The 24,165-nt window shown below is 43.4% G+C and overlaps 1 protein-coding gene across 1 annotated transcript in view; it reads left to right on the top strand.

The window, feature by feature from the left end:
- The window catches only part of LOC146782750 (extracellular calcium-sensing receptor-like), a 107,207-nt gene that overhangs the window by 39,494 nt on the left and 43,548 nt on the right, over positions 1–24,165 (top strand). Inside the window, exon 3 of the mRNA XM_085637821.1 lies at positions 3,966–4,790. Coding sequence (XP_085493947.1) covers positions 3,966–4,790 — 825 coding nt within the window. The remainder of the gene's footprint in view (positions 1–3,965; positions 4,791–24,165) is intronic.

Below are 24,165 nucleotides of genomic sequence, written 5' to 3' on the forward strand. Positions count from 1 at the left end.
ACTAGAGCACCCCTAAGGTAATCCCTGAGAGGCAGAGTAGGTGGCATGCGAAAGGCAGGGCAGTTACTTATGGGTGTTCCATACCCAGGTAGTCAAGAATCCCCATGTGGGTTTCCCTTACCTAGGATGTTGGCTCTTCTCAAGAGACACCATCAGGGTGTTGCTGATTCTCTATTTGTGGCCTTAGGGCTCTGGGCACTTTCCCACTGTAAAGGCAGTGTGAAAGTGTACACACCCATCCTACACATGTTAAAAAGTAGTGCTTACCGGATCATTTTAAACATGTCACAAGCCTGCCTTTGCAGGGCTGTGTGTGCACACTTGCGCCAATGGAGTTTTTAAACATGAGTCCAGCCTGCCATTGCAGGCCTGGGTGTGTGCAATTGCACTCATGCTCAGTTTGGCCTTTCTAAACCCTAGCCAATCCTGAGAGGTCTTTTCCCTACAGCGAGAACACCTCTAGGATAAGTTTTGAGGGTTGAAGAACGTGGGAGGTGAAAGACAGGGCAGGTACACACGTGTGTACCCTGCCCAGGTAGTAAAGAATATCCATGTTTGTTTTCACTACTTATGAGGTTAGGTCTTCCCATAGGCTAACATGGGGGAATGACTGAAATAAAAAAGTGCAATAGTGAATTGCAGTGGAGCAGCCTCATAATGTTTCCTATCATTGGATTCACAGTGACAAACCCTCTCCTGTTTACCAGTAGATTTGTCATTAGTAATTAGCTGAGAAATGCCATTTCTGAAAAGTGGTCATTTTTCTGCTCTAAAACTCTTTGTGTGCCTTGTAGTTTGACTCATCCCACACTGGAGGCTGGGGGATCACATCTGTGCATTCTCCAGCGACACACATTGGGCATGGAACTAGAATGACAGACCTCTGCCATTTGGCTTATAAACAAAAGGATCCACCTTATAGAAGGAGGTACTCAAAAGACCAGATAGCAGGGGTAATGGTGAATGAGTGTCCCAAAACGTGGTTGGGCACACCCAATGTTGTTTAAATACCCCTCACACACCAAGAATGGCCCATGGTGTCATGCTTCATCATTGGGGTCTTCCCGCCCCGCTGCGGGACGGGGCGTGCTACGACCTACGACTACGTGGGAGCACTTTCGATGAAGTACTATGTGTGATGTAAAGGGAGGGTCTATTGTAGTTGTGAGAATGTGTATGTTAAAAAGCAACTGGCCCAGGGAGACAGAAAAAACTTTAATTTGTCCCAAGAGGGCTGGTGCTAGTAAAAACAAAAGTGCGGAGTTTGCCTATGTAATGTGTGGTTACTCCTTGTGGGTCAACATGTTTCGATGCTGGGCATCTTCATCAGGACAGAGAAAAGATCCCTCCCAACTTAGAAGCATGTGCTTAGTAAATACGTAAAAGTGAAAAAAATGCAGTAAATAATGCACGTGTATACAATACCTAATAGTAACCGCGGGAAGGACAGACTCGTAGCTGAGATTGTCAGCCAGGGCACAACAAAAGCTCCATTACGATCCTACCTGTTCTAGGTTCATGAGGCATTTTCCTCATATACATATAAATCTTCATACATACTATTAGGTATTGTATACACGTGCATTATTTACTGCATTTTTTTCACTTTTACGTATTTACTAAGCACATGCTTCTAAGTTGGGAGGGATCTTTTCTCTGTCCTGATGAAGATGCCCAGCATCGAAACATGTTGACCCACAAGGAGTAACCACACATTACATAGGCAAACTCCGCACTTTTGTTTTTACTAGCACCAGCCCTCTTGGGACAAATTAAAGTTTTTTCTGTCTCCCTGGGCCAGTTGCTTTTTAACATACACATTCTCACAACTACAATAGACCCTCCCTTTACATCACACATAGTACTTCATCGAAAGTGCTCCCACGTAGTCGTAGGTCGTAGCACGTCCCGCAGCGGGGCGGGAAGACCCCAATGATGAAGCATGACACCATGGGCCATTCTTGGTGTGTGAGGGGTATTTAAACAACATTGGGTGTGCCCAACCACGTTTTGGGACACTCATTCACCATTACCCCTGCTATCTGGTCTTTTGAGTACCTCCTTCTATAAGGTGGATCCTTTTGTTTATAAACTGATACCTAAGTGGAGGATGTATCCACCTTAGCGCTTACCTCTACACTCCCTAATCTTGTTATACTTGGCTCTGCCATTTGGCACCTGGCTGGATAAATTAGAGAGAGAGGTTTTTACACTTGGATCCTGGGAGCCAGATTATGGCCCCACTAAATAGTAAAGATTAAGATTTGCATTCCATAGCTTTATGGCAGACAAGACTGAACTTTAGGGGAAAGCAAACACAAGGAGATAATGGACGGAGTGCTGAAACTTTTCAGACTCTCACCCCCAGTCACAGATCTAGGTTAAACCCATCATCGTTCTTTAGCTCACTTCACCACCCAGTTCAGACCCAGCCATATGCAAATCAGTCTTGACCCTGTTCCTCATGCGAACAATCCAGCGCGAACTGCCAAGCAAGGTCTTTCCTGGACTAGAAACAAGCATCCTGGGACCAGTTTGGGGGTAACACCCCTCATCAGCCAGGCTACCTTGAATACAGTGGCAAAGTGAGCAAGGGACCCACGTCTGGTCATACCCTGCCAACTAGGGTGAATAAAGCAAACACAAGTTCTAAAGAACGATGATAGATTCAACCCAGATGTGTGACTGTTGTGAGTGTCTGAAAAATTCAGCGCTCCATCCATCATCTCCTTGTGTTTACTTTGTTCACCCTAAGTTGGCAGGGTATGCCCCGACTGTGATTCATTTCACCTCCCCGCAGTGTTGCTTTATACGTTGATTCCTTGCCAAAATAATCCTACATTTGACATTGATTTTACCCATGCAACCTCGGCCCACGGTGCTCCTTAAAAGTGTTGTAATTCTTTGTATGTTCATATGTTTGATATTGTTGTGATCTGGGGTGCACCCGATAACTGTGTGGTATTGAATTATAATAATTTCTAGGGTGGGCCTAGTTTTGACAATGTTTTGCATAGCATAAGGGTGCTGGGGGTAAAGTAGTATCTTTTCCAAGTGTGCATACTACTGATGTGATTTTTACACGGTTGGATCTAGTACTGCTAGTAACATTTCCAAGTGTGATTTATGCCCAGCATTACATGATGTTCATGTTGTGTTAATTAATGTGTGTGCTGAATACAAACTTTATTTACATTCACCAGGTGTGAAGTCCCTTTTGTGTTGCTCATTGTATTTATTGTGTGTGAGTGCTGTGCCAGTGCTTTACACATTGCCTCTCTGATAAGCCTGACTGCTCAGTGCCAAGCTACTCAAAGGTGAGTGTAGGTTGTTCAGTGATTGTAATCTCCCACCCCTGATGGGAGTGGTAAATTCTGCTTGGCTAGGCTATCGCCTTAGCGAACCAGAAAGTGCCTGTTCCAACATTCTCACAATGTTATCCCTAATTTCTGCGTAAAGAATTCAGTTTGTTATTCCTTCTCAGGACTAGCTTTGTTCTATTCAAATTCCGAACCTACAAACATCTACCAGAAAAAGCTCAAGATATTCCTACGAAAGTCACGCTTGACGTTGGAGTCAATCATGCATAGTCACAGGGCTCACATCTCTCCTTTAGACCCATACCTCTGCTTTGCTTACCACAAAATGTCTCAAAATTCACTTCAGATCTTTGAAAAGAAAGTCTGCTTGCTCAACCAACATCTACTTTGCCTTTAAGCACTCCAACAGATGGGAACCAACTTGACTTGATTGATTGACCTTTTCTTTTGTCAGTGTGCAAGTACTTACTGCACCAAAACACAGTAATACTACATGAAACATACTGTTCTGACAATAACTAAGCAAACAAGATTTACAGCCAGCAACCGTTTGGTAGGTTTTCACAAGACAAAAAACACTGTTCACCATTTCAGAATATTGTAAGAGCCTAATCATGAGAACGTTCTATTTTAATTCTTCAACAGATCAGTTACTTCTCATCAAGTCCTCTCCTTAGTGATCGGAACCAGTTTCCTTCCTTTTTCCGCACCATTCCCAGTGATGACTTCCAGGCTGTGGGACTGGCACAGTTGGTGATGTATTTTGGATGGACCTGGGTGGGCATTCTTGCAGTGGATGATGACTATGGACAACAGGGCAGTAGCATTGTACAGCAAGAGCTAATCAAATCTGGGGCTTGTGTGGCCTTCACTGAGAGCATTCTCCGAAACAAAGCTGATAAGAATGCCTTTCATATTGTTCAAGTGATCAAAAACTCAACAGCTAAAGCCATTGTTGTTTTCGCTTTTAACGCTTACTTGGTTCCTCTTTTTGATGAGATATTGAGACAGAATGTAACTGGGAGAATCTGGATTGCCAGTGAAGCCTGGTCAACATCATCTCTACTCTCAGTTGAAAAATATTCAGAAATTCTTGCTGGCACCTTTGGATTTGCAATCCACAGTGGTGAGATGAGGGGCTTTGAAGAATATTTCACCAGCATCAACCCTTCAACCTCACTGAGAGATCCTTTTGTAGCGAAGATCTGGGAAGAAACTTTTGGCTGTCTGTGGTTGGACAAGGAAAATCCCTTGCAGATCAAAGAGAATAAAACAAGGAGATGTACAGGTGAGGAGAAACTGAATAACATTTTACGAAATAGCGTGATAGACTTCAGGATCACCTACAATATTTACAATGCCGTCCATGCCACTGCTCTAGCGCTAGAGGATTTACGGACTTGCATGCATGGGGAAGAGCGTTTTCATCAAGAGGCCTGTGCAAATGTCTCAGACTTCCATCCATGGCAGGTATGTAATTCCTTAGATCGTTTTATGCATGGTATAAACAATTAAAAATAGTTGCTCATACAGTGGTCCTATCATAAAATTAGGCCAATGCCAGTAAGGAATTCCGATGTGTAATCTTTAATCTTTACTGTATTAGGAAATTCATAGCATAAGCATGAATGCAGCTAGTCTTGCATGGTGTTAGTGGATTTTTAGTGTGTCAAATTCATTATGTGTGACAGAATTACTCTGACTGAGAAAAGATTAACCTTCCTTCGACAGAGAGCAAATTTGGGAACCAAAGTGTGTTGTCTGACACCTCAAACGCAACCTTGTATTGTAAGCTTGAAAAGATTCTGTTTGCATATTTTTATTGACTGCAATCTAGCTAATAGTGAATTTCATAATGCCTACTGCGATGCATGAACAAAGTTAGTTTACCTTTTCTAGCACTGATTACAAAATTGTGTAATTCCATATACATTCCCAGTCAGCCATGTTGGACCTTTTTGGTTGGAACTTTAAGGGAAATACAGCCCACAAAATGTGCCTATCTCACTGCTTCTGTGTTTACTTGAGTGCTTGTTAATTTGTAACACAAAAAATGATCAGGGCAACATTGCAGGATTATCAGTTTCACTAGTATAAGGGACAATGAGGCGCGGATGTTTCAAATGTTGTTTATGCAAAGAGACATATATAAATCTGCTGAATATCTCTGTCCATATTCTTTTGACTCCTCTCCCTATCTATCACGGAATCACATTAGATGTGTTTGCATAAAATCAGCCAGCAAGATAAACTACTCAATTACTAGAAAAAGCAGCTTTCAAACAGCTGTTTGTACATGCCATTCACTCTTTTTTATGAATTGTTCTTTTTTTTTTTCTTTCTTTTTTGTCCTCATTCGCCTTATTGCCGCCCTTCTCCTTACGGTACCGCCCTGGGCGTTCAACTTCATTTACTGGATGCAGGTGGGTAGATATAAAGCTTGGAGAGTAGAGACCCCCCATAATCACTGAACCTTCGATTATCTCTGGAGGGCCTCCTCCCCCGGCCGCACACTCATATCCTTTCCCTTGTCTTCCTGTACATACAGAGAAGATTTCCACCACCCGAAGCCATTAAAGGCTTAATCATTGGACTCTAAAATTTGCGCACCCAAGCCTCAACCATAGCGTGTTAGAAAAGGCTTCCAAAAGTTATATCTCTTTTTAGTCTGATCTGAAATATCCATCTTAGCAAAAAGTCTCATTCATTGTAGCCAACCACCCTTCGTGGGACTGGCGGGGGAAACCCAAAGTTTACATAGCTCTCTTTGAGCTCACAATACAGCATAAAATATAAACTTCTCACTGTCACTCATGCTCTTACCATGCAGTTCAAGTCTTCCACATATAACCAACTCAGGGCTTACCTTGATCTGTAAGCCTAGAACTCTTGATAAACAACTACTCACGGCCTCCCAAAAGGTCTGAATCTTCGGGCATCGCAGAAACATGTACAAATCATCTTCATTTGGACTTCTGCACTTGGGACACACCACCACTGCTCCTGATCCAAATTTTGAAATCCTTAGTGGAGTCCAGTAAGCCCTATGCATAGTAAAAAAGTGATTCCTCCTTAAATATGCAGATTTCACCGTTTTATAAAGCATAGACAGTGTTACTTGCCATTGGTCTTCTGTCGCGATCTCCGGCAAGCACCTTCCCCCACAGGTCTTCTGGTAGCGTGAAAGGACCATCCTCCATCTCGAGCATTAGCCAGTACCACAGTGCAATTTATTTCTTAAAAGTACAATTGGAAAAACATTTCTTCTCCAATTCGTTAGAGGTACCTATCAATCGCCCTATACCGCATACCAACTCTGAATTTGAAGGTATTTAAATCTAGAAGAACTAGGAACCCACTCCTACTCGCACTGCCCCCATGATTTTAACTGCCCTTCTGGGAATAACTGCTCCCATCTCAAGAGGCCCTCTTCTTTTAAGGGTCTAACCAGTAAATCTTTAGTCCAAAGTGGGGACCCTGGTGTGTCCCAAATTGGAGCCAGCTGACTAAAATAAGGAATTTTCAAGGCCCTTCGAGCTAACAATACAGCATAAAATATAAACTTCTCACTGTCACTCATGCTCTTACCATGCAGTTCAAGTCTTCCACATATAACCAACTCAGGGCTTACCTTGATCTGCAAGCCTAGAACTCTTGATAAACAACTACTCACGGCCTCCCAAAAGGTCTGAATCTTCGGGCATCGCAGAAACATGTGCAAATCATCTTCATTTAGACTTCTGCACTTGAGACACACCACCACTGCTCCTGATCCAAATTTCAAAAGCCTTAGTGGAGTCCAATAAGCCCTATGCATAGTAAAAAAGTGATTCCTCCTTAAATATGCAGATTTCACCGTTTTATAAAGCATAGACATTGTTAGTTGCCGTTGGTCTTCGGTCGCGATCTCCGGCAAGCACCTTCCCCACATGTCTTCTGGTAGCGTGAAAGGACCATCCTCCATCTCGAGCATTAGCCAGTACCACAGTGCAATTTATTTCTTAAAAGTACAATTGGAAAAAAGTTTCTTCTCCAATTCGTTAGAGGTACCTATCAGATCGCCCGATACCGCTTACCAACTCTGAATTTGAAGGTATTTAAATCTAGAAAAACTAGGACCCCACTCCTCCTCGCACTGACCCCATGATTTTAACTGCCCTTCTTGGAATAACTGCTCCCATCTCAAGAGGCCCTCTGCTTTTAAGGGTCTAACAAGTAAATCTTTAGTCCAAAGTGGAGACCCTGGTGTGTCCCAAATTGGAGCCAGCTGACTAAAATAAGGAATTTTCAAGGCCCTTCTGATTCAATACCATGTTTCCGCCAAGTCATTTAAAACCTTCAACCTAACCTTCTTGAAGTATTTCGGATCAGCAATTTTATACAAAAACCCATCTCTCTGTGCATTATCCCTATTTCAGTCCCTGTAGGGCTACCAAATAACATCCTACCATTTTTTAACATAAATGCCCATGAATAGAGCAGCAGGTCTGGCAGCGCTAAGCCCCCCTTTGCCAGCTTCCTCCTGAGCTTCTTCCAAGACAGACGTGGCCCTTTTGACAACCAAAGAAAATAACTAATTTCACCCTGTAGCCTTACAAACCACTCCTTCCTAAAAGTCAGGGGAATTGTTTCAAAAAGTTAGCTTCTGAAGAATCATAATTTTCACCAAATTAACACGCCCAAATAGAGTAAGTGGTGAGTGCATCCAACCCCGTAAACTAGCACTAATCTCCCTTCTAAGCTTGTCAAAATTTGCCTTGGTGAGGTTGGCTATGTTATGTGTAGGCTATCTGGCTTTAGGTCTAAACCTATAATAACTGATAAAACCCCTCCGAAAGGAAAATAGCCATTACCGGTGTAAACATATAAACACTGAAAAAACACCTTTGCTACCACAAACTAAGTGTCATTCAAAGAAAGGAAAAGATGAGTGAAAGAGTAATTTTCATTTCTTCGTTAAGGGGCCAATACAATGTAACTTTGTTATACAAGTTAGTATCAAGAAACACTGTGCTAACATTATTCTGCTTGAGTTTTGTTGTTTAGGGATGTCACTAAAACATTGTCTCTTCTTCCTTCTCCTTTTTTTTTTAGTTTTGTGGTCTTTGGTCTAAAGATGCAGGGGCAGATTTACAAGCCACTTGCGCCACTTTTGCGTCACTTTTCCCATGTTAAAAGTGACACAAAAGTGGCGCAAGGGGCTTGTAAATCTGCCCGCAGTGTTTAGAAGCATGTTTTAGGTCTTATTTAGATATTTTATAAACTGTAGAGAATCGGGAAATAAAAAAATTATATTTGAAATTTTGGCTTCATTTGATTTCACTGATAGGTAAAATGGTTGGTTTCATAAGAATGTTTCCTAATATGTAGCATCAAATTTACCCACAGACAGAGAATGGTGAAATCCTTTGATGCATCAGCCCCCTTTTCTAGTGAGTCAGTATTGATTGTAAGTGAATTGCCAAACACCCCAGTCTTTAAACATTCAATGGAAGATATAGAGGCAAGTATATGTGTAAAGAATGTTGTCACCAAGCATCTGAGATAGTAGTGAAAACATGACACAAGGCGTTTGGTAAACATGGAACACAGTGTCGCTTGGAATGCTGCTGAAAAAATTTCCTACCAAGTTCAATAAAGATTGGAGTGATATTGTTTGTATTTGCAGTAATTCAGCTACATATATGAAATCGTATGATGGCCTTTCAAAATTGATGCCTGAGCTGAAGTGCTTCCCTGTAAGAGATCCTTGTCACTTGCTAGATTGTACGCTGAAAGCATCTTTACAATCTTCAGACTTAATGAAGAATGCTATTGACTTTGTAGTACATTCTGGTGCAGTAAAAATGTATTTGGTCCTCATATACCCTGTGCACACGCTACCTATACACATGCACTATCAGTGCAGAAAGCAAGCAATATTTAAAATTAGATTAAAATTCCATAAACACTGGAAAAACACTGTTTCTGTTGCTTTTAATGGCGCGTAAATGTGTAACCACTGATAACCACTGTTTTTTAAGGTATTGCAAAAACTGAAAAAACCCCACCAGAATTTACCAAAAATAGAAACTGAAAACAGGAAAGCCTAGTTATGTGTCATCCTGACTACTAGGTACCTCATCTATCTTTTGCAAACAATACCCTCCATATTCATATTCCAAGCCATAACTTCCGTTTTCTGTTTATTTATATTATAGCCTGAAATACTTCCAAATTCACTAGTTATATCCAACAAACAAGTCCTGGTTTGTTGTAATTTGGGTGTATAAATTATGATGGCGTCTGCATATATTTGCGCCAGCCTTCAAACTCAAAAGGTGCGATGCCCTCTGTACTCCTTATTTTACGAGCCAATGGCTCAATATATAAATCGAACAGGAGTGGAGACAGGGGGCACCCTTGTCTAGTACCCCGCATGATCAAAACTGGCTGGGTCAACACCCCATTAACCAGCACTTTTGCCGTGGGAGCCGAGTAAATAGCTGTCAGCATTTTACATACATTCGGACTCAAATTGAGATATCTCACCAACGTCTGTAGATATCCCCAATTAACACGATCAAACACCTTGGCTGCGTCTAAAGCGATGACAGCCAAGGGAAGATCAAAAGAAGTAGCCATATCTACAGAACCAATAAGGGAGTATGTCAGCTCTTTCAGTGTTTACCCTTAATAAAACCCTTCTGATCCTCATGAACCAAATATGCCATAACACTATTTAGCCTCCCTGCTATACTTTTAGCAAAAAGCTTAATGTCCGCATCCAGTAAAGAAATAGGCCTATACAATTCTACATTTTTAGTGACTTCCCAAGCTCTGTAAAACTCCACCACAAGACCATCCGGCCCCGGCGCCTTCCCCCTTTTTACCTCCTTTGATAGCCTCCTCAACCTCCTCATTAGATATCTCCTTATTCAATATATCCCTTAAGTCGTCCGAAAGAGGGTCCATATTCTCCATACATCCTGTTGTCTAACAAACACATCCTCCTTATAGACCTTACTGAAATAACTATAAAATGCTGCAGCAATTCCCTTACTATCACTTAGCATTGTGCCCGACTCCTCACTTTTTATTTCCTTAATAATATTTCGAACCTGCTGACTTTTTTACTTTCCAAGCTAATAACTTGCTACAGCCCTCAAAATATTAGAAGGGTGCTAGCTCACTGGTTTCCCACCTTACCATAACTGTATCTCTCAAAACTCCTAATAGATTTGCTTTTAAGTTCAATAATTCTTCCATCTCTTTTTCACTGGCCTCCCTATGTCCTGCTTCTTCTAAACTTGTCTCCAGATTACGAATCTTTTCTTCCAAAACCAACACTCTACTGTAATATATTCACCTCTTCCTTGCTGCCAAGGATCCTAACCTACCTCTCAAATAGGCCTTATATGCATCTCAAACAATGCCTATCTTAGCTGTACCCTGATTGCTTAAAAAAAATTCCTTTGTTTCTTCTCTTAAGGCCTCCACTGTCTCCTCCTCTAGTAATATCGTACGGTCCAGCCTCCACACAGTATCCATTGTCTCTTCACCTATCGCTAATCGGAGAAAGATAGCTGAATGGTCAGATAAATGCACACCAATATGTTCAACCTCCAAAACTAAATGCTTCACCCCTGGTCAACCAAAATATAATCTATGCGTGACTTATGCTTATACTTTTTATTGTAAAATGTAAAACCTAACTGTCAGCCATACTTACACCTCCATATATCATACAGACCCCACTGCTTTATCAGCAATCTAACTCTGTTTGACTTATTGGGATTTACTGCTGCTCTGCTGTTCTCAGACCTATCTAGATTACGATTGAAGACAGTATTAAAATCACCAGCCATAATAATCTGATCAGAAAAGCTCAAGAGCTCTTTAGCTAATTCATCCAACGGACCCACATTGTCCTGATTCGGACAGTAATAGCCCACCATAATAAAAACCTGTCCAAATATTTTTAACTTGACTATAAGCCATGTCCCTGCAACACTTGAAACCTTGCCTTCTATTCAAATATTCAAAGCTTGCTTGACTAATAGTGCAACCCCTTTAGTAACTGCTGTTTGTTGCGTATGAACTGCATAAGCAACCCATCTCTGTGCTGCAAAAATCTTCCTACTCTCTTCCTCTGTCAAGTGGTTCTCCTGTAGAATAATAATTTTCACCGGAGAATCTTTCAAATATTCCATTATCAAATCTCTTCTTCTCCTCACACGGAGACCATTTACATTCCATGACAAAACTTTCAACTCATTTGATCTAGCCCCACCCATCTTCAAAAGAACCCGCACAGCACATATTTAAACAACAGCAACAGCAGCAAGAAGACCGATGAGGCATTTTTCTGCATTTACCCCCCACCAATCCCACCTCCTTCCCAGCAAATCCGCAACCCACCCCCCCTACCCTGGAAAACCCTAACCAGCTACCCATGGCAAAAGCCGTATGAGTGACCCCTCTGCGTGCAGTGCAATATCCTAAAAGACCTAAGTGCGGAGCAAATAATAAATCTCAAACAGCTGTTTGTACATGCCATTCACTCTTTTTTATGAATTGTTCTTTTTATTGAGACATTTCCATATTTCTCCTTTCTCGGCCGCATTGGCTAACTGTGGCAAAGGAATACAAATCAAAAGCCCTCATCTTCCAGAGAGGGCCTTTTACCAGGGGTAGAACTACTTACAAGCAAATATTTATCATCATAGACCACACAAAGAATCTGATTTAAAGTTTGGCGAATGTGCTACTCTGTCACAAACGCAATATTACAATATTAGCATTATATCCTATGACACTTTTAATAAGGAGGACGGGAAAGCTGTTACATTACTCCTTGTGGGTATCAAGTAAAATATGGCTGCTACTGTTCACGTCTATGCCATGACGCTCTATTCTTCATTGGATCTGGAGAGCTCAAATCACGGTTTAGTCAAATATGGCCTGAAAAGCTTTGGTTACATTCAGGTTATACATCTAAATCAATGTTGTTTATCTTGAACAAACATAAACTGCCCCATCGGCATTACCGTAAGTCATTTATGCCAGACATGACTGATGTATGCTGTTTTGCATGTTTTGTACCCCATATGCTGTTCTTATTCATAAGTTATAAAGTAATCTATTTCAAATAAATGATTATTACATACACCTACGTTCTCTAACTGTTCCTATGCATCTTGTTGATTTGCAACGTATGATTTCATCTAAAAGTCACCTTTTTATGACATGGAAATACATTTATTCAATCACTTTTTTGTAAATGATCCCTTTGTTGGCCATTTACCTTATTTTACTATTCCTCCACAAGGCAAGACAATTGGGGTCTCATTTAAAAAAGAAAATGACTCAGCGCGGTACTGCAAGCTATTTTGCATCACTGAGTTGTGTCATTTTAAAAGCACAGTGATGCGTCGTATTAACAACAATACAATGCATCAGTGTGCTTCCCTCTCTGCTGGTGCACAATGGGTTGCCATGCAACAACATGGATGCACCGTATTTACTGTACAGTGCTCCATGTCACAAGGATTTTCAGATACGTCATTATTCCTGACGTATCTGTAGACACAAAACTGGCGCAGTGGTGTAGTGTGTCGGAAAACAGACGCAACTCCAGCAATGTGTCTTTTCACAATGGGCAAGCCCCATGTGAAAAGCCCTTCGTAACTCTTTACGCCTGTTTCAAGCAGGCGTGAGGATTTGATTAAGTGTTGCCCTAGAAGTGGCGCAGTGAAATTTCATAAATTTCACTGCATCACTCCTACATGGCTTTCCTGTGTCGGAACGCCAACTCTGCATACATTATACTTGACACAGGTATAATGTAGCGCAGGGGTTTACAAAGTGCCGCATCTGACTAGATGCATCACTTTGTAAAAATGGCAGTGTGGCACATTTTTTACGCTGCTCGGCATCACAAGAAGTGATGCAACGGCAGCGTAAGGGCCTCATAAATAAGGCCCTTGGGGCCAGATGTATGACATGATTTATCATGCGCAAATGGGTTTGCGACCCATTTGCGCCTGCTAAATCCTTGTGGTCCATGCACAAACACTATTTTGCGCATTGCAAATAAATTGCGACTCGCAAAATAGTGTTTTGTGAGTCGCTATAAGGAAGGGGCGTTCCCTTCCTAATAGCAACCCAAAAGCCATGTATGAACGTTTTGCTACCGCAATTGTGGTCGCAAAACACTAGCAAATTACCACCCTCTTCAAGAGGGTGGTAATGCACTCGCAAAAGAGAAGGGGTCCAATGGGGACCCCTTCCCCTTTGCAAACGCCGGGGAAAATATTTTTTAGGGGTGGGCAGTTGTCCCAGGAACCACTGCCTGCCATTAAAAATGAAACAAAAACGTTTCATTTTTCTTTTTTAAATGCGCCCTGTTTTCCTTTAAGGAAAACAGGCTGCATTTAAAAAAAAACTGCTTTATTGAAAAGCAGTCCCAGACATGGAGGTCTGCTGAGCCCAGCAGGCCACCATCCCTGGGAGGGCAAGCCAGTCCAAATGGGGTCGCAAATTGCGACTGGGTCATTAATATTCATGAGCCTCGTATTTTGCGACCCCATTGGAATTTGCAATCAGTGTCTCTGACACTGGTGTACATTCTAAATTGCGACTCAGCATTTGCAACTCGCAATCGTGTGCAAATTGCGAGTCGCAATTTAGAATGGTCGTACATCTGGCCCTTAGTGTTGTGTACAAAGGGAGACACCATCCACACCTTGGTAGGCAAGTGCACACTTTATTCAGCCCTGGGAGTCCACCAGTACCCACACCTCTTGACTCCTCTCCTCCTGCTGCCCAGCTTCAACTGGCCACCCTCTGAATCCCCTTCGAAAGAAAGTACTCAATAACATCATAAACAGAACACACAACCCAAGTCCTACACAGGCAGTAAAGGAGTGTAAGAACACAACACATCCCCTTCTCTTCATAAACAGTACATACATTTAAGATAAACATCCCTAAATGAAAAACTAAAACCAAACTTACCAAGATAAAGCCCTACCCACCATTGCTAAATTCAAAAATAACAAATCAAAGTTCAAGTAACATAAAGCCAAATATACAAAGCTTTTTGAGGTTGCAATTCGGTATTAGGAAGGGGCGTGTTTAGGCCGAAATGCGGGTGCAAAACATTTGCATTTCACCACCATCTCAGAGTTGGTGGTAACCCATTCAGAAATGGGAAGGTTTCCCCAAAGGACCCTTTCCCTTTTTTGAATGTTGCTGAAAACATGTTTTAACAGCAGGCAGTGGTCTGTGGGAGCTCTGCCTACTCTTAAAAGTTAAAAAATCATTTTTCATTTTGGAATGCTTCCCGTTTTCCTATAAGAAAAGGGACTGCATTAAAAAAAAGCTATATTTAAAAGCAATCACTGACGTGGTCTGCTGACCCCAGCAGGCCACCATCCCTGTGATGTTTGCGATTATCAATAGGTCACAAACCGAGACTTATCTCATGAATATTAATGAGGGATGTCTATTTGTGACCCACTGGGAATTGCTAAATGTGTTAAACAGGCATTTGTACATTGCTGTTTGCGATTACCAAATAGTAAATTAAAAAAAACGCTGATAGGTAATTGCAGACCCAAAGCTACTTACATCTGGCCTATAAACTTTTAAGTACATGGATCTGTTGTCAAGGCGACCAGATTTACTGATCCATCTTTTTCCGTTCACCCACATCCATTCCACCACTACAGCATATGCCTTCCATTTAACCATGCTTTTCTCAAATTACCAACTCCGTATCCATCCTTATCCTCACTCAACCAATCATATCGCCTCCTCATCTCATCACCTTACTCTTCTCTCACTACACCTTTGCATCTCGCCATTCTTTTCGTATGCCACACATGTCCATCACTCAGCTTAGCTGCATTCACATAGACTTCCTCTACCTTACCTTCATAGGTTTAGAAAATGTACTTTCTCCCTTTCTCACTTTATCTGTTTTTTTACTTGCACCATTTCTTCAACTTGTAACTGCAACATATTTGCTCCAGACTTGTCATCAATATAAAGTTTATACTTAATGACCACCAAAACATGTACACATTCTCCATTTTCCCTTATAACAGGGACCATAATGTCCACACACATGGTTTCCCAACCATGCAAGGCCCTTCTACAAGAACCAAAGGCACTCTGAATGTGACTTTAGATTTTTAAGCAACTTCACATCTGGAACACTCCCTCACAGCACATTCCACATTTATTTATTTTATTTATTTATTTCGGATTTTTAATGTGCATGGCTGCCTCAGCGACGAGGCGTCCCAGCGCAACCAGAGACCGAAGCCAAGAGCCTAGGAGAGCAACAGAGTGATTAAACGGCAAAGGTAGGAAAAAGCCATCAACATTCCTCCATGGCCACCAGTACCTCTCCTTAATCCTTTTCTTGCTCTTAGCAATTTCTATATGCCCTTCATGATATAATTCCACTACTTTATTCCTTAAGCTCTGCGGTGGCACAATCCTCTCTTCTCTGATCAAATTCTCACCAAAAATGGACAATTCCCATGAACCTCCCAGAACTTCTGACACTCTTCCTCAACAAATGTCTTTTCTGTCAAACCTTCCAGCACATAAGATATCACTCGCTCCAGTGTCACATCTTTTCTCACAGCTTCCTTCTTTGTTATTACACTCTTTTCTTCTCCAACAGGTCAAGCCACACTCAATGCCTCCTAGCTATCCTCAGGCACCTCAAACAAAGTCAGAGGTAAATCACTCAGGCAGTCCGCAACTTTTTTTTTCACATCAGGTACATAGTGCACCTTGTAATTACAGTCCACAAGTCTTATGGAAAACCTGGCAATCCTCAGTCTAACTGTTAAAAAAGGAAAATATCCTTTCCCCCGCAGGCCGAACCATGACATGCCTTTACTCCACAGTAACTACTCTAACTGTGATGTTACCACATGTTCCTTTATCACGCAAGTCATTGCAATCACTTGCTTTAGGGGGCATGTTATTGGACTGGTGCTGTATTTTAAGTCCAACACCTTCCCTACTGATACACTGACTGGAACTGGAATAGATTTTTTTTGTAGATTAGATTGGTTTATTGTACAGTTACTTAAAACCTTTACAATCGTGCTATACATATTTCCATACACTTAAAATTAATTATTGTTAAAATGACACATTAAAATAAAAGAAATCTCAGCATTGAAATTCAAAGGACGTTATTGATCAGACTAAGGGTGTAAAAAGAGAGAAAAAAAAAAACCAGGATGTGGACCTAGTAGTTGCAATTTTGAATGCAGGATGTAGTAATCTTTAACGTTTGCTGAATTAACCGTTCTACGACAGCTATATAGTCCTGAGATTGCATAGTATGTTATCCTGATAATGCTATGTTTCCTATATAGGCTAACAGTGCATGCGTTAGCCTCTGTGAGTTGGCTCAAGGCGCCGTAAACAATTCAGCTGTAGTTCAGTCTGTGACCAGGGGGCCTGCCTTTTTCATAGTTATTTCTGCAATAGATATGAGTTTTACCAATCGGCAGCTTAGTTGGACGTCCTCACCAGAAAAGGATGCTTTTACTGCTTGCCTACAGGTTCGAATGGCTTTCGTGTTGAAGATGGATCTTAGCAGAGATCGTCGGGCCGGTTTTAGGGCTTTGCAGATTGTCAATAAATGCACTATATCCTCCTCCCCTTCTCCGCAGAGGCGACAAATTGCAGGCAACGGGGGGCGTAGCCAAGGTGGCATATGGTATGCAGATGGTAATATGCCTAAGCGGAGTTTCAGGAATTTCTCTTTAGTCGCTCTTGAGAAACTAGTGGGAGGTATGCTTGAGGTGAGGCCGTGTTATAGGTCTGTAGGGTGAACCAGCCGTGGGAACGGCCTGACAAGTCAGCTTTATCCTGTATGAGAGACTCTTTTTTTATCACTTTATTTACAATTTTTTTGAAGCTGGGGATCGTTGTTGGTAGCTCCCAAAGTTCATACAGTCCCAGTTGGTGAAGTGATTTATCCAGATAGTTTTGGGCTGGGCATGTCCCCTTGTTCCTCAGTTCTTCCCATAGATGCATATTTAGTGAGTCAGGCGGGCCCCTTTTAATTTTGAACCAGCTTTTGATGAAAGCCCCTCTGTTCCTTTATCACGCAAGTCATTGCAATCACTTGCTTTAGGGGGCATGTTATTGGACTGGTGCTGTATTTTAAGTCCAACACCTTCCCTACTGATACACTGACTGGAACTGGAATAGTAATTTATACTATTCCAAAGTCCAGTGCCCCCTAAGGCAAGGAGTTGTTACAACTTGTGTGGTAAAGGAGCGTGTGGTATTGTCACAGTCGGGTAGTGACTGTGGAGTAAAGGTATGCATGGAAAATGCATGCAGGTGTCTATCATACATCCGTTAAAAAATGTTATTTCACAACAGTTTCACATGGGGTTTATTGTCTCCCTTACTGCTACCAAGTATTGTTTCTCGGCCGTAGGCAGCGCTCTAGACACAAAAGCCACAGTCAGTTCATTACCACAATTATCTCATTGCAATAGCTCCATTTAGATTTTCTGTTGTTGTTTAAAGCAGTTTAATTGGGAGAATAACAAGAGGTTACAGGGCATCAGCAGAACTTAACAATAAATTGAGTTTCCTCAGAGCAGGCAAACAGTAGTCCAGTGCATCTTTTAGGTCAGTTCTCCATATGTTTATACAGCTATGAACTTTAGTAATGTGTGTCAGCAATTTGAGCCCTGTAGCTCCAAAGTAAATACCTGAAAGGAAGAAAGAGAGAGAAAAGGGAGAGAAAAAAGAAGACAAGAGCAAAAGGGTGAGAAGGAGAAAGAGAAGAGAGGAGGGGATACTAGCCTCTGAGTGGAGGTGGCACTGTGCCCCAGGTGCTGGTTGTTCAGATAGTGTCAACACACAGAAAAGAAGTAAGGTTCCTATAGTCGCAATTTTTATCAAGTATCAGTTAATTTTGGCATGCTTCATCATAGGGATGCTGCGACGCCTCAGCGCAGACCAATGCTTGAGGCAGAGCAATAGGGAGGGGGAGAGAATACAAACAAATAGAAAAGGAAAAGAAGGATCCAAAAAGGTGCAGATAATAAGTCTAAAGCAAACTAAGGGATATCCTAATAACAGTTGTATTCCTGGATTCTCTTGTCAGGATTAAAAAGGTAATACATACCCTGGGATGGTGGTGAGGTGAGTGTATCATGCACACTTCACCCCTCCGTTCTGCATAATGGTCGACATGTTTCTGCCGGAATCTGTGTCTCTACCAACTTTCATCAGGACTGTCGGATCCCTATGCTAGATTCCCCTTCTGGTGATATGACCCTAGTATATCAATATATTTAAGGTTGCTCCACCTGTATTATGTGGTATGGTCCAGTACACATACTCCTATTTGAGATCTATAAATAGAGAGAACAAAAAGACATGTGAAGAGGGTTTGTTTATAAATGCTGCTAGCAAGAGGTATGCAGTTCCTAAAGGGGGCAGGGAAGAGACAGGTCTTTCTTCGTGATGCCCTCACACACCCTGAAGGATGTCATACTTCATCATAGGGCGTTGCTCCTCGTCGGGCCGGCGCTGCAATGCCTGACGGGCTCACCATAACGGGGCTCTTTGCAGAGATCTTTTTGAAGAAGCCGTGGGGTGCGTGTGGGTAAGAGGGCAAGGATAGTGTAGTGCACAGGAAGTGGATATTAAAATAAGTCTGGATCAGTCCTATTCACACATCAGATGGGTAGAGCTGTTGCTTCCTCCATGCAGCTGTGGTGCAACACTTCACATAGACACTCACCCACATGACAAGGAACATTCACACACATCAATGTCCAGGAGGGCATACACATCACTTGGATACTCTCACCACGGGTCCACTCAACTCATACACATCTGTGGGTACAGTCACCTGTCACACCGGGGGGACCACTGAATCACCTCAAGACAATAGCCCAAAAATACCACCAAGGATTTGCCAGGCTGAATGTGTCATGCACTATGCAGTGAATGTCACAGTAAGCACAATGCAAGTGAGGAGTGCATACAGGAACGACATCATGCTCTGCATGAGAGACATAGGCCTTTCCCCCCCTGGGACCCACTCTAAACAACATTGCATGTCTGTCACACCTGGACACAATGCCAGAAGTGACAGTCACAAAAAATGTGCACAGTCAAAGGTAGTGGAGTCAGCACTCACCTGCTCCCCTGGTCTCCCATACAGCTTGGGGTACTGTGGGAGGAGGACATCCAGCAATGCCTCATTCTCCTCAAGTGTGAATGGCTGGGCCCTCTCCACAGCCCGCGACATGGTGCCAGAGAAAGCAGAGACAGCAGCAGTGTGGTCGACAGGAAAGTTGTGCAGGCAAGTGCCCTCTCATGGGTTCTGACTGACTTATATCTGTCTTGCTGGGGGCTTTCATTTACAGGAGTACAGAGTGATTGGTCAGACTCATTTGCATCCTACGTTTCCTCCAATCCCTTCAAACATACACCAATGACACAAATTTGCATGGTTCAAATTTTGAGCATCATAGCAAGGCAAACTCCACTTTGCAACATTGTAACTTTTGGGCCAACTAACTCTTCAAGCCCACATGATGGCCACATTTGCAACTGAAATCTCTGTATCCATGACAACCAGCTTGCATTTTGGGCCTAATACTTGTCCCCTATGTAATTTTTGAATCCAAAAAACATGTACGGTGCGTTTCACACGTACCCATACACGTACGGCACCACTACAATAGTGATACGCACCATACTCACACATCCATAGCGTGGGTACAGTGCGCATCACTATTGTAGCGGGGCTGTAGGGGTATGCATGGTACGGACCGTACACATGCTCTGAGAGCGTGTGTACGGTCCGTACCACGCGTACTCCTACGCACCACTACTATAGTGATACGGGCCGTACACACGCTCTCAGAGCGTGTGTACGGTCCGTATCACGCGTACTCCTACGGCACCACTACTATAGTGATACGGACCGTACACACGCTCTGAGAGTGTGTGTACAGTCCGTATCACGCGTACTCCTACGGCACCACTACTATAGTGATACGGACCATACACACGCTCTCAGAGCGTGTGTACGGTCCATAGCATGCGTACTCCTACGACCCCACTACAATAGTGATATGGACCGTACCCACGCTATGGATGTGTGAGTACGGTGCGTATCACTATTGTAGTGGTGCCGTAGGGGTACGCGTGGTACGGACCATACACACGCTCTGAGAGCGTGTGTACTGTCCGTACCACGCGTACTCCTATGGCACCACTACTATAGTGATACGGGCCGTACACACGCTCTCAGAGTGTGTGTACGGGGCGTTTCACACACTTACACTGGTGATAGGAGGCGCACACGAAAGGAATGGAGGTCTCTGACTCGCAGAAGGCTGTACATCAAGTCATTGTCATTGCAGACTTTCATGTGCAGGGCCTAGGTGTGTCAGGCAGTGATATTGCACATGTCTTCTCATGTAGTTGCACAATTGATGTGTGATGACCTGTGTACACATGTCATGTGTGATGGGGCACTATGTGGCACACTTCCCCTTCACACTTTGCACATGTGCGCCTATAGTCCAAACGTGTCAAGCACAGCATCACTGGTATGGCACAGTCACCACCACCCGCAACTGTGCCCTGATGCCAGGGACAGGGACACTAACAACTGACATTTCACGATCAGCGTGCCCCTATGTGACTATGTCATGTGTGTGTCATGTGTTCCCATGAGCTTGCTGTTAGTGTTCCGTCAACTACATCTGCTGTTGCTGCATCCAACATGTGTCTGTGTGGAGATGGGCATGGCACACATCTACGCACACCATGCCACATGTGGATTTCCACGTAAGCAGGGTCTGTATGCATCGGACATCATATTTTCACATGAGGACATATCTGCGTCGTCTCAATGTCTGTGTTTTCTGTTTTCACATGTACCCCTTCATCGCAATGTGTTTGATCTGTACATTTGACATTCCATGTGACCTGTGCGTCTAGCTTGCCATCAGCTGTGTGTATGAGAGGACATCCTTTAAATGCAGCTAGGTGGATGTATGTCACTCCTGTGATGTCTCTGGCTGTTCATTCAGACTGGCCCCCAGCTCGTTTGAGGGCATGTCATGTAGACTTGCCAATCAACGGGTGTATCTGGCTTTTTGTAGGAGTATCACCAAGCTGGCATACGTGTCCTGGATGTATTGCACAGACCAGACTCTGTATTTAGCTGATGTGTAGTAGCAGTTTAGCATGTGCTCTGTTCATTGACATTGATGTTGGTAGGCTCTCAATCTTCGTTATTCAATACAATTTTCTGCAGGGCACCGCCTGTCCCACGACCAATGCCAGACTTGGCTGCCATGAGGGAACGTGCCTGCATCCGACGTTACAGATTCACTCAACAGTTGATTGAGGACTTGACCGACAAGCTGGCACCACACCTCCAACCGCGACACAGGTATCCTACTGCGCTGACCCCCAAGATGAAGGTGATGTCAGCCCTACATTTTTTTGCCACAGGTACGTTTCAATTCACCATAGCTGATGTTGGTGACATGTCACAGACAATGTTCAGCCATGTCCTGCGTGATGTTTTGGCAGCCATGTTGGAGCACCTTGATGAATTCATCAATTTTCCTACTCCTGAGGAGTTGACAGGTGTCAAGGGTGATTTCTATGCCCTGGGAGGGATGCCCCATGTCATTGGGTCCATTGATGGGACACATGTGGCTTTGGTACCACCACAGGCACAGGAGGTAGCCTATCGCAACCGTAAACATTACCACTCTATAAATGCCCTTGTGGTGTGTCTTGCTAACATGCTGATTTCACATGTCTGTGCACGTTTTCCAGGGTCAGCACACGATGCCTACATCATGAGGCGTAGCAGGGTGCCACAAATGATGCTGCGGCTGTACAACGAATGAGCATGTCTTGTTGGTGGGTATACTCTGTTTGTCCTGTTTGTTGCGGTATCTTTGGCTCTTACGGCATCTCCTGACCCACTTATTTACATGATGTTTCCATGTAGGGGACTCTGGATATCCCAACATGCCATGGCTGATTACACCTCTCCGCAACCCAAGATCGGCTGCAGATCACCGGTACAACAATGCACACGGGCAGACCAGGCGAGTAATTGAGAGGACGTTTGGCCTCCTGAAGAGCCGATTCCGGTGCCTTCACAAGACAGGCGAGTCCCTCCCATATGCACAGGAGAAGGTCTGCAAAATCTTCCTCGTGTGCTGCATGCTGCACAACATGGCAGTGGAGAAGGCAGTGCCACTCATCCTGGAGCAGGATGAGCAGGAACATCCACCCGTGGAGGTTGAAGGGCTTGGTCACGAGGCAAATGAGGAGGAGGAGGAGGATATCCGGAGTCAGCTCATACGCAACTTCTTCTCATAATGGTGAGTCACTGGGTCTGAGTGTGCACGCTTGTAGCCTTGGGTGGCATGTGTTGCAATGTGTGTGTCCAGCTGACTGTATGCAAAGTGACTTAGGTGTGTGTTCTGATGTGTCACTCGAGTGATGATGTCATTCCACACATTTTTGCAGAGACACTTTCTTTTAAATTTGCATGGGGACAACATTGTTCATGTTTAGTAAATGACCATGTATGTGGAGAAAAATCTTTTAGCTGACTTCTTGTGTGTCTGTCATTCCCAGGTTCTTGCGCATGTTGTCTGTTCGTGTCTTCGTTGTCCTCCTGCTATTCCTTGTGAGTATTGCAACGTGTGCTGAATCAGCGTTCCATGCATGGACATGGGGAAATGTCATTTTGGGTAAGGATTGCAGCAAGGCATTTTTGGGGTGGTACGTGTAGAATGTGTGGGGACTGCTTCTGTGCATGTTGTGTTACCATGCATACATGTCTACTCACCATGGGGCACATAACATGTAGCATGACTCCCATGAATTGATAGTCACCCTTCATGACAGTCATCTGTAATGTATTTTGGATTCTGATGAAGGCATCAATGTGTGTAAAACTTCCCTCTGAAACATACGGGATGCTACGGGTGGAGATAGTGTGGGACATCCCCATAACAGGCTCAATGGGGAATTGCAGCCTCTCCGTGTGCAGCAGGAGGTGTTTGGCTCATCCCCTTAACTTGTGTGCAAGTTCATTTGGTTTTACAACATCCGTGTTGTGAAGGGGGTGTCCAGCGTAGGTCCCACATGTTCAGTCAAATGACCTGTGAGTCTGTTCATATTGATGCATTTCCCTTAGTGTGAGTTTGAGTAATAAAGGTGTTCCTCACCCTCCAAAGTGCCTCATCTCTGTCAATGCAGGTCTCTTGCCACTTTGCATGCGTCATCTCTGGCAAAGTTGTCAAAGATTGTGCATATGAGTGTATGTGTAGTTCGGCAACATGCATGCAGTTCTTCATGGCTAATAAATAATCTCTATTGTGCATGAAGTCCATGGTTGTGTATATATTTGGGCAGGTTGCTCCCCCCAACGGGCCGTCAACGCCTGATGAGGGTGTGTCTCCTGTGCGCAGCTCGGCCTTCTGTTTCCTGATCATGTGTCAGTCATCTTTGGTGATTGTTCATCCATTTTCTCTGGGTGAGCCATGAGTAACCTGATACTCCTTCCTTTACGTATGCCTGTTGCAGTTGTCCTTTCTGACCTCCTTGCCTTTGTGTGCTACTTTCGGCCTAGTTTCCAGTACATGCCGCCTGCTGCTGCGGCCCCTGCGGCAAGGGCCCAACAAGTTCCCGGATTCTGCAACCCACATGCCTCCAAGATGCTCCTCCCTTCCTCCCTCCACCCATTCATTAGGCAGTCATCAGCTTGTCTGTGCTACTGTTGCGGCCACGCCGTGCCAAAGGC

The sequence above is a fragment of the Triturus cristatus genome, chromosome 12 (assembly GCF_964204655.1).
Source record: "Triturus cristatus chromosome 12, aTriCri1.1, whole genome shotgun sequence".
NCBI lineage: Eukaryota > Metazoa > Chordata > Amphibia > Caudata > Salamandridae > Triturus > Triturus cristatus.